Raw genomic sequence first — 11,519 nt, 5'->3', positions numbered from 1 at the left:
CCGGTCGCCAGGCGGTCAACGCATCGATCCACTCTGTTTGCGCATCAAGCGCCTTGAGGATGGAGTTGGACTTGGTGGCGCGTTCGTTGGACTTGGCGTCGGCTGCAACGGCGCGCTCGTTGGCATTGGAGTCCGATCGGTCGAGGTTGGCGCGTAGCTCGGGATCCATGCCCGCGATGAGTGATGCCCGAGCCTGATGTTGGCGGCGTGTCTCCAGGGCGGCGGCGGAGGCGGCGGCGGTCGGGCGACAGCGAGAGGGTGGAGGGTGGTCTCTGATACCACGATGTTAGGTGTCCGATCTACTTTCTCATTCACTCCATTACAGATACAGATCGAAGGTCGAGCTCTGTGTCTTGGTTACAACTTGGAAAGAACGAAAGAAGAAAAGTAGAAGAAGCCAGCCGTGTCGTTGCCGTGTTCCTGATCCAAGCCCGGATGCTTCTCTCCCTGCACTTCCTCTTCTTAAGTAGTGTTCAGCCAGGAGGGTCCCACGTACTTGCGATTAGGCTGAATCAGTCGACGTGGCCGGCCAGTGACGCTCCCTTCTCCCTGATTGGTTGGTGTTGCTGAGTTAGCTGCCAAACGATGACCACTCGGCCCGCTGTTGCTCTCCTCTGCTGTCTTGGCCGCTTTCTTGTTGTTGGCACTTGGGACGCTGACATGTTTGGGTCGTACTATTATACTCCCTCTGTCCGGAAATACTTGTCCGAGAAATAGATAAAATGGATGCATCTATAACTAAAATAAGTCTAGATACAACCATTTCTAGGACAAGTATTTTCGGACGGAGGGAGTAGCATTCTGACTGCTCCCATTGCATCACCCAACTCACGGCTCCTTGTCAACACTGTCACTCAATCCTTATCATTCTTATTTCATTGGTGAGTTGGAAGCGACTCTTGGTCTGAACTAAAGCTTTCTAATCTACGAATGGAGCATATTGTGGAATTAAATGGTCAGTTCATCCCCATGGATGATCATACGAAGCTCTACACTTTGCAGTTGGCGCCCCAGCTTGCCCTGCAGGACCTACCAGCAGAGCGGTGTGGCGGCGCGCGTTCAAAACCATGGCTAGTGGTCTGCGACGATATGCTTCTGATGGTTTGCTATTCTGTCAGATTCGGGTTTCACAGATCAGCCTACTCTACACTCCACCGCCTCAACATGTCAACCAATCCCGCAAAATGGGTGGGGATGAAGAAGCTGGACAATTGGGCACTCTTCGTTGCAGCTAACGTGAGGAACCCACTATTTTCGTGCATTGGCCCCGAACGATGGGGAGGGAGAAGCAACTGCTTGTACTACACTCATGACTCTCAGCCATGGGGCGTACACCAGTTGGATAACGAGCCAGATCCTGTGAAGGGTCGACCCTCCCGTCCCAACTTGGGGTTCGCAAGAAATCGGTGGCGGTATCTTCAGAACCTCTGGGTGTACCCCAGCATGATCTATTCTGATAGCCGCCAGTGATCGTTGTCATGCGCAACCAAAGCTTGCTGCTCTACCACCTTCTTGTGAAAATTCTCCCCCTCTCAACAGGGAGCAGATACTGTTGCAACTTGGTATGAGATGCTCATCAGCATGAGTGCAGGAACTTTTTGCAGCTATTCCTTCAGTTTTTATAAGCCTGGTAGCAGATAAATTTATGGTGTTATGAGCTTAGGACCAGTTAGGAATACCCGAGCCCGAGCTTATGTGATCAGTTTGATCGTTCTGTTTTTAGTCATGCTTGTATACTTGACTGCTATTGTTTTTCAGTGCGGGAGCGACTAGGTTTGAGCGTTTTACCAGTTTGAACGAGGCGAAGAGATTGTCTCTGCATTTGAGCTTTCATCTCTCAGGATAACAAGTGTCATCAGGCACCAGCTTTGCATGTAGATCAGTTTACTTGGGCTAGAGAAGAGAACTCAATCCTTGGTGGTATCAACTCTGGGATGCAATGTTCTGTAGTCAGTTCATGTTAATTCATGGTGGTATCAACAAATTTTCCCGTACGCTGAGAAGTTCCACCGAATTGCGTCGTTGGTCACGGGGACACATGAACCTCAATTTTGCTTGCTCACTTGCTAGTTGCTCACTGCTCTTCTATGTTTCAGAAAAAGAAAAAACAGCAATTGAACCAAAATTCCTACACAAAGTTTTCTTCTTTCAAGATGCGTCATGAGATAGTTTGTTTCCACTTGTTTCTGTGATTTGGTAAAAGAATCATAGTAGCCTTGTTCTACTTTAAAGAAGTGTATTTATAGGGAATCTTATAAAGTTTCCATACTTTCAAAAATTAAATAGAACATGTAATGTTCTTTCGCCCAACAGACCCTATGTACCCCCCCTCTTTTAATTTCCTCTCGCATCTCTATTTTCTTTTAATTCTCAAAAAACAATCTCTATTTTCTTTTGCTCCAGTTTTCTGAAAACCGGCTCAACTGCACTAAGTCTTATTGCCTTGTACAAAAATCATGTTTTTTGTGAGTTGGTATAAGTGATTACCAAATAAAACCCCATTAAAATATTTATGTCCCCAGAAAATTATCTAGTTAAATTTTCTATTTGGCCCAGCACATATTTATTTACGTATAATAATAATAATTTAATTAATTTTTTAGGGTGAATCATTTGTTTAGTTTTTTTAGGGGTGAATCATTTGTTTAGTGAATCGTATACTCCTTTCGCCCAACTCAGTTTTAAAAAACAATTTCGTCCAGCTCATAAAACTTCTCTTCTTTGTAATGGGCCATTGGAGCCCATAAGGCGCACAAATAATTCCCAAGCTGACGGACACGAGCGGGACGGGGAAAAAAAGACGGGCAGGAGGGGGACGGGAAAAAAAAGGAACCAGCGACTTCGGCAGCCACCCCCGGCGCCGGCGGGACGACGGCGGCTCCAACGCACCATCGTTCCTGATCTCCACGGTCTCTGCACCTCTACAAGGCATGCGCTCTACCCCCAACCCCCCCCCCCCCCCTCTCCCGCTTATTATCTGCCGTGTGTATGTGCCTCCAAATCCAGACCTAGCCGTTGATTGATAGGGTTAGATTTCGCTCGGTTCTGGTGTACAATATAGACATGGTACAACCTTCGATTGAAAGCCCCAGGTTGGGTGGAATTGTTTGATTTCCTATGCCTTTCGGTTACACCTCTCCTGAAATGGATTGGAGGGGATTTTGACTTGTAGGGGATTTAATCCCCCTCCATTCCCTGTCAACCGAACAAGGCCTTAGATGGATGGGATGGATTGGTGGCATATAAGCCCCATCTTTGATTTGGATGGTCAAGACTGTGTGGAAATGGAGAGGAGAATTGGGTATGAATAAGTCTGTCAAGTAGTTATATCTATATTAGCACTAGCCAGAACTGCTTATCTTTTGTGCACCACTAGGCAAAACGACGAGCTTCCGTCGTCTTTCTAATCCCATGTTCTGAACTTGTGCATTTGTTTTGCGGGGCAGCTCATAAGAGCATTTTGGTGTATGTGCTTTGCCCGTGTTATTGAATTACTTGGGACATGACAAATTGACAGATGAGTAGGAGGTTCTTTGGAGGATGTTATCTGTCTGAGTAAAGACATGGCCCAACATGGCTTCTTCCTGCTTTATTTATGTGGTTTTATTTTATGTTGCTTCATGATTTGTAGTCGTAAAAATTTCCATAATGAAATCCATGTTTGCACATCTGTAGAACAAGTTCCTTAGTATACAAGAGTAGATGTGGATATTTGTGGTTATTGATTAGATATGAACAACATTATATGCTTATATGTAGTTGTAGCAAACTATCCGCCTCTGTTTTGCATATATTCCCCTGCTCATGTTTTAAATCTGATGGCCTTCAATTTGTTGTGTCTTGCAGAGAGTTTGTCATCATGCACAGCCCCAGTAAGCAGTTGATTACCTCTGTGATCAAACGCCTTGCCGTGTCCAATCTCCAAGGCTGGGCAGACCTCCCAGATGACCTGCTGCACTCAATTGTTGCTCTCTTGGGCTCCTCCATTGACCTTCTTGCCTTTGCTGCCACCTGCTGAAAAGGCGTGCCGCTTTCTTCTCACACCCATCCAAATCTACCTTGTGCTTCTCATGCCCCCCTGTCCTCATCCGAAAAAACCCCATCCAACCTCCTAGCAATTGTCATGCCAAGCCACAAAGATTTAACTTAGTGGATCCATCCAACACAGGCACCAACTATCGCTGCCAGATACGTGAAGAAATTCTGCAGAAATTTTATTTTGCTGTTTCTTCCTATGGTCAGCTCATCTTCTTCCGCCACAGATGTTGCCTTGTTGTTGATGCATTTAGTGGTGCAGAAGTTTCACCTCCATGTCTCCCTGAGTTGAACCACAATGTTTTTGAGCCGTACTATTGTAGCACTCTGACTGCTCCCCTTGCATCACCCAGCTCACGCCTCCTTATCAGTACAAAATCCTCCCTATTTGACTGGCCAGTTGGAAGTGACTCTTGGTCTGAACTCAAGCTTTCCAGTGTGCAAGTACGGCAGATTGTGGAATTAAATGGTCAGTTCATTGCCATGGATGATCATATGAAGATCTACACTTTGCAGTTGGCGCCCCAGCTTGGCCTGCAAGACCTACCAATAGAGTGGTGTGGCGGCAAGATCCCAAGCATGGATTCGAAACCATTTCTAGTGGTCTGCCGCGACATGCTTCTGATGGTCTGCTATTCTCTGGTATCCCTACTCCGGGGATCAAGCTTCTGTACACTCCACCGCCTTGACATGTCTACCAATCCTGCAAAATGGGTAGAGATGAAGAAGCTGGGCAATTGGGCACTCTTCGTTGCAGCTGACATTAGGACCCCCACCATTGTCTTGCGTCAACCCAGAACGGTGGGGAGGGAGAACCAACTGCTTGTACTACACTCACCACTCTGAACCTTGGGGTGTACGATGGTTGGGCAATGAGCCGGATCTTACGAAGGATCCATCCGCCAGTCGGGACCTTGTGTTCGGAAGAAATATGTGGCGTTACCCACAGAGCCTCTGGGTGTACCCCAACATGTTTTACTCTGATGGGAAGTGATCGTTGTCGTGGGCAACTACAAACCTACTGCTGTACCAGTGTCTTCTGAAGATTCTCCCCTTCTCAACAGGGGCAAATACTTTTGCGGCTTGATATGGGGATGCTGATCAGCATGAGCACTGGAAGTTTTCGCAGTTATTTTTTTTTCAGTTTCTCTGAACCCGGTACCAGATATTTATGGCGGTACTTCTGCAATTACTTTCATCATCCAGTTTTTAGCCATGCTTATGAAATTGCTGTCCATGATGACACGGTTTGAGCGTTTCTCCTGTTTGAATGAGGTGAAGACATTTCTCGTCTTGCAGGATAATGTGTTGGCAGCATACAGCCTGCTTTGGATCATCAGGCACCAGCTTTGCTTCTGCATCAATTTTTTCTTGGGCTTGAGAAGTGAATGTTTTGCTTCTGCAACAATTGTACATCCTGAGTATATAAGAAACAAAATCGGGTGTACAATCTCTGCTAGCCCCAATCTCCGCGTACGCGTGTCGCGGTTGTGGGAGTAGTCGTTGGCTTCCCAAGCAAAGCAAGCATCATCATGGACAGCCATGGAACGGTACTACTATGCGGCAAGACACCAGCAACAGGTTTGCCTCTGTTGTTGGCATCTAACTAAGGCGGCACACTGGCCTGACCACCACCTCGGCATTTACACGGCCAGATGGTCGCAACAGGTCATCAGGACTGATCTGTAACCCTGCCCACGCAACAACCGCGATTCATGAGCCCTTAATACAGTACTTTCCTCTGGGCACTATATACATTGTTCAATCCTTTAATTGCCGTGAGGTTAGTAGCAGACAGTTTAGGAGGAGAATTTAAGCAAGAGCTGTCCGTGATTCAGTCACTCTTCAGTGCACTCCAGTACTCCACTGACAACCAGGATGCCGTGCCGTGCTGTATACACGGTTCTAGTACTTGACATCCCTCCGTTTCATAATTTTAGTTCAGATTCGAACTAAAACCATGACAAGATTTGAACTAAAACCGCGACAAGAATCATGGGGCGAGGGATGGAGGATTTGGTTGTTCATTTTCAGGTAGCTGCCAAGTGAACCGATGCTCAGTAGTCAGTAGTACACTTTCTTTTTGGGTCTGAATTAACCGATGTGCTCACACCTAGCTCACTTGCTAGTTGCTTTGAACTGACTTGGATGGCCATCACAATCACATGGACGGGTCGGTCGACAGTGCCGGTAGCACCGTACGTACGCTTGGTAAGCAGCACTGCTGGTACTACTAAATACACCACACAATACCAGCACTACTTACGTCTCCAGTTGGCAAAAGTGTTAGGCAGAGAACACGGACTTAACTCCGCGTATTGTATTGCTGCAGCTGCAGCTGCATGGCATGGCGATCACAACAGAGCAGAGCTGCTGCCGCTGCTCCTTCTTCTCCGAGACGGGCTGAGCATTCCATTCAAGCGGAAAGGTTGGCGCGCGCGGGGGCTCGGGTTTAATCGCCCGCGCTGCCGCCTGACACCACCTCATGCTCACAACTGTCTCCAATTACTCGGGCATTCATACGGCTTAAAGGAGGAATTGATCGCCCTTCCCCTCCCCTTACAATGGTCTCTGGCTAACCACCCGGCAGCATTTTTCTTCTCCTCCTCGCCGCGCCGTCCTTCACCGATCACCGTCCGTCGGTGTCGCCGGGAGGTTTTCATGGTCGAAACGTGGGGGACAGCTCAGAAGGGTGATGGTGTTGCCAACGTGACGCGTAGTTTAATCGTGTTTCTTAGGGGGGCTAGGGGGGATGCAAGTAGTAGTGTAGTAACAAGGAGTTCCACTTGCACTGGAAAATTGGCGTGTGCATGTGCAGGACTGAGGCGTGGAGCAATTAGAGGAGCCCGAGTTTGACAGGGGTTCGAGAAAGAAAATATTGTGGTGGATTTCAACAGATCTGCTAGTTTTTTGGCACTAGGTTTTGTACTCCCTAAAAGGTTGACATTTTCTTTGGAAAGTGTAAATTTGTTAAATGCTACCTCCTCCATCCCAAAATAAGTGTCTTAACTCTAGTATGATTTTATACTAGTGCTAAAGTTAGTACAAATTTGAGACACCTATTTTGGTACGAAGAGACTAAATGCTAACGAATTGACGTCGGATTTTTAGGGAGTTTGTTAGAGTGAGTTTTCTCTATTTTGATAATTTCTTGGAGGGTGTTGGGTCTAGGAATCTGTTAGAGTTGCTCTTAGTCTTAACTGTTAACGTGTGGCGGTTTTTCGTCATGAAGCCTAATTATGGGTGTAAGATGGCCTCAATTCGATGCTCTTTTCTTGACAGTTTGCTTCAAACATCATACTTTCTTGGCTTAAAAAAATCCAATGTTTGTGAGCCTGAAGGTAAATTTTGTAGGGTTTATATAATATAAACCTCAAGGAAGGCACCGGGGTTTTAAACCCTGCAAACAAGATATTGTGGAAGCTTTAATGACGAACCAATTCATTCAAAGAAACCAGTGACCCACCACAACTCAATGCACAATGTTCATCTATACATTTGGCCAATCACCCTAGTACATTGTTCCAGCATATTTATGCCGATATGACAGGACAAGGGACAGGAGCATTACTTCCATTCAAATGTTCATGACAGAGAAGATTACTTAAATCTTTGCACTGTCGCGCAGTAATTCTCAGCAGACCACCAGATACTCCCTCCCTTTTTTATTTAGTCTGCATATTAGATTTGACTGAAGTCAAACTTCATAAAGTTTGACCAACTTTACAGAAAAAATTATAAGCATTTACCATAACAAAGCTATATAATGTGTTAGTACATTCAACAATGAATCTAATAGTATTGATTTGTTATTGTATATATTAATATTTTTATTTATAAACTTAGTCAAAGTTTACAAAGCTTGACTTTGATCAAAGCTAATATGCAGACTAAATAAAAACGGAGGGAGTACTTACTAAAATTGCAAAAGACGCGCTAACCACACGAAATTATTACCTAGACCCAACTCCATCGACAGACGGTGCACGCGGCATGGAAGAACAGGTCTATGAAATAATTTCTTTTGATCGGCTCGCGAGCCAACGATTCTCTGTTTAATTAATTCTCTCCGAGAAGTCAATAAAATTAACTCGATCAGGAATGGCGAAGCTAGGAGACGACATGAAGGAACGAGCTGAGGTCGGCGGCGGTTTCACCGGCGCTGGCGCGGGCGGCGCTGCTGCTGGTCGTCGTTGAAGTCGAGCAGCACGGCGCTGTGGCAGCGGGGGCACCGCGGGTCCTCCCGGGACAGCATCACGTACATCATGCACCGCGGGCAGCCCGCCAGGACCATGGGCGCCCCGGCCGCCGCGTCCGGGCTGCCCTCCGACGACACGCACGAGCTCGGCGGCGACGCGGTGGACGACGAAGACGACGACAGCCGCCGCGGGGACGCGCTGACTGCATCATTCCCGCCCCCGCCGCCGCCGCCCGGCCGCGCCGTCGTCGATGACTGCCCGCCGCCGCCGCCCCGCGCCCTCGACAGGCTCAGCCGCAGGCTCTCCAGCTTCGACACCTTGCCGCCGTTCCTGCTCATCCTCGACCACCGCCGCTCGTCTCGCCGCCCCTCTCACTGCACGCAGCTGCACGATGGCGACGGTGACATTGGTGCCTCGAGCTCACAACACACAGAAATGGATAGCTCCACAGGAGTGGAGCTGCCATATATATATTGAGCGCGGCGTGGGAGACACATCGCACGAGCCGGCACGACGCGGGCGTTACCTTGGACTTAAAACTCGCCGAAGGGTATGCGCGCGGCGGGGAGGCAGGGAGCGGTGCGCCGACGTGCTGGTGGATTGGAGCTCTCCGCGTGGTTGCGTATAACTATTGCTGGGTACGTGTATTTGTCATGAGCATCTCCCGTAGCTGCGTTATATAATGCGGAGGAGGAGGAGGGTGGTGGTGGTTTTCTTTAATACGGGAACAGCCGCCATTGATGCTCCGGTCAATCTCCTTCAAGCTGAACGATGTGGAGGCTGGATGGAGTCCTCCCGTACTTTCGTCTTTCTGGGAGCATCACTCACTCATCGAGAACATCTACATTAGTGAGATTGATTGTACAAGAATTATTTTTTTTATCGAACGCTTGACAATGTAGTTGTACATTTTAAATAATCATGCCAAACTATAGGTCTTAAAATGTTTGTCAAAAAAAAATACTCTCTATGTTTTTATTTTCTCCGCGTATTAGCTTTGACTAAAGTCAAACTTTATAAAATTTGACCAAGTTTATAGAAAACAATGTGGACATTTACAGTAACAAACTTATATGATGTGAAAATATATGCAGTGATGTATCCAATGGCATTGATTTGGTGGTGCACGTGTTAATATATTTTTCTACAAACTTGTTGAAAATATATAAAGTTTGACTTTAGATGAATCTAATATGTGGAGTAAATAAAAATGGAGGAGTACATCAGTAGATTTAATGTTGTGCAACTTTCCCCGCAAAAAAAGGACGATATGCAACTTGGCCAGTAAATAACAATATCAAAATCACTCAGAAGATATCAAATATGCAAAAATAAAAATACATCCACTTTTTATTGACCTTTATATTTGCATCAAATTGTTCTCTTTTGGCATGGTGTATCCTATATAATTAAGTAGGCGATCGTCACTGGGCTATTTTTCTAAACATGCAAATATGCCACCTCAGCATGCAACTATGTATGATACAGTTATATAATACTCTAATAGAAATAAATTATATGTACCGTGTTAAAAAATATATGCATGTTTAGTTTACTCATCCTATTATTAATTTAAAATATGCATGTTTCATAACACCAAATCTCATATAAATATAGATAATCCTAGATAGCAAAACTATGTATAATGGGTTGGTCACCCCATATGACTGGTAAGACCAAAAGAGGATTGTATCAATATATGAACAATGGTTAATAAAGAAGGACGTGTCTAGCGGGCGGCCGTTGGCCCGCTAGCATTCCCGAGCGGCCGCCAGGAAAGGAAAGAATCGGTCCCCCCCCCCCCCCCCCCCGGTCCCATAAAAGGAAATCTCTCCCCCGGTAGCAACACATGCGCGCCAAGCCAACAAATCACGCGCCCAACGCGGTACCCAGGCAATCATGTGCCCTTCCCTCCTCTCCCAAAGCTCTTATGCCCACTGGCCACCAACTTTTTCTTCCCCATGCCCTTACATGTTCCCACCTTCTTCTTTCCTAGAAAACAAATGGTTTCCTTGGTCTAGATCTCCATCGCCAAAGCTGCCATGATAGATGAATCAAAGTGAACTAACAACAGATCTGGAACAATTTGCCATGAAAAAAAGGGGAAAGAGTGAGGACAGGTCAGAATGTACCGGGTAGCACCAACAAGGGTGAAAGAAGAGGTCATCATTTTCTCCTCATGTTCAGACCCCCTCCTTGACTTCCCCCTCACCAAATTTCTCTTTACAAAAATAGCTTCTCCATTGTTGAAGAGAGCATAAACAGAGATAAAAAGGGGAGCTCTTGTACCTGTGCAATTTTAACTGATTTTTTTGCAACTACATCATGGGACAAGCCAACATTTGAAGCATTGTGTGCAACAAAATGCAAAAACTGTGCAATTATATAGGAGAGAGCACATAGATAGTCTTATATCACACATAATGCAGGAGAACTGATGTCCATGTAGCAAAAAAAGGAAAAAAATAATTAAAGAGAAAAGTATGTTGTAGGTACTGTGAAGCATAACTACCAACTAGACAAAAATCTATTCTGCAGGTGTTTTCTTCCTTTGATCTTTCCACACAATAGTATATGTGACTTTGCAGCTGAGAATTATGGGCAAAAATTTACAGCAGCTCCCCCACCCCCATAACCTGCACATGATGCAAAAAAGAAGCCAAAACTAGAAAATTAGATGCATGTAAACACATGAGGATGCCAACTAATGAATGGTTCTTGTGCAACTAAAGGAGTTGAATGCCAACTCATGTGACATTGTTGTGCAATTATTAAAAAATAGTTGGGAATTCTCCTTAATTGTTCTTGTGCAACTAAAATAGTTGAGGATGCCAACTCATGTGACATTGTCGTGGGACTACAAAAAGGGTTGGGAATGCCAACTCCTGATTGGTTCTTGTGCAACTAAAATAGTTGAGGATGCCAACTCATGTAATATTGTTGTGGGACTATTTGAAAACTCGAGGCTGCCGACTCCCAAATGGTTCTAGTGCAAGTATGAAAGTTGAGGATGCCAACTCGTATGATACTGTTGTGCAACTATTTAAAAAGTTGAGGATACTCAGTCCTAATTGATTGTTGTGCAACTAAAAGTTCAGGATGCATCTATAGAAGTTGAGGATACCTCTCCTTGTAGGAGCTGCATCTCCTTCTACAACCATTTTTGGTCTGTGAAAAAAGCAAACAAAAAAATTAGTCAAAGCAACCCAATGCATAGAAGAAAAATGAGGAAAAACAATTTATATAAAAAATGCCATGAGGTAAGCAACTCAAGATAACTTTTCA

At 45.6% G+C, this 11,519-nt stretch overlaps 1 protein-coding gene and 1 pseudogene across 3 annotated transcripts; one reads left to right on the top strand and one right to left on the bottom strand.

Moving 5' to 3' along the window:
• Positions 1-2,776: 2,776 nt before the first annotated feature.
• Positions 2,777-5,262, top strand: LOC125548872 (uncharacterized; annotated as a pseudogene). Its single transcript, XR_015598659.1, has 2 exons — positions 2,777-2,928; positions 3,847-5,262. The product of XR_015598659.1 is annotated as an uncharacterized LOC125548872 (transcript).
• Positions 5,263-7,945: 2,683 nt separating this feature from the next.
• On the bottom strand, positions 7,946-8,911 carry LOC125548871 (uncharacterized). Of its 2 annotated transcripts, none has more exons than XM_087516948.1 (2): positions 8,761-8,911; positions 7,946-8,608 (listed from the first exon to the last, which is right to left on the bottom strand). In XM_087516948.1, the coding sequence occupies exon 2, from the start codon at positions 8,570-8,572 to the stop codon at positions 8,189-8,191; it is 384 nt and encodes a 127-aa protein (XP_087373074.1). In that variant the 5' UTR covers positions 8,573-8,608; positions 8,761-8,911; the 3' UTR covers positions 7,946-8,188. The 2 variants fall into 2 exon arrangements, with proteins under 2 accessions (XP_087373074.1, XP_048568353.2); XM_048712396.2 differs by having other exon boundaries at positions 7,946-8,618; positions 8,761-8,908.
• Positions 8,912-11,519: the final 2,608 nt, after the last annotated feature.

Source organism: Triticum urartu, chromosome 3A (genome assembly GCF_056163025.1).
Source record: "Triticum urartu cultivar PI428250 chromosome 3A, HENAU_Tu73, whole genome shotgun sequence".
NCBI classification, from domain to species: domain Eukaryota; kingdom Viridiplantae; phylum Streptophyta; class Magnoliopsida; order Poales; family Poaceae; genus Triticum; species Triticum urartu.
Note: the sequence above shows the minus strand (reverse complement) of the source record. Positions and strands in the feature narration are given on the sequence as shown.

Coding starts and splice junctions, on each gene's coding strand:
- LOC125548871 (XM_087516948.1), bottom strand. CDS start 8,572: ATGAGCAGGAACGGCGGCAAGGTGTCGAAGCTGGAGAGCCTGCGGCTG.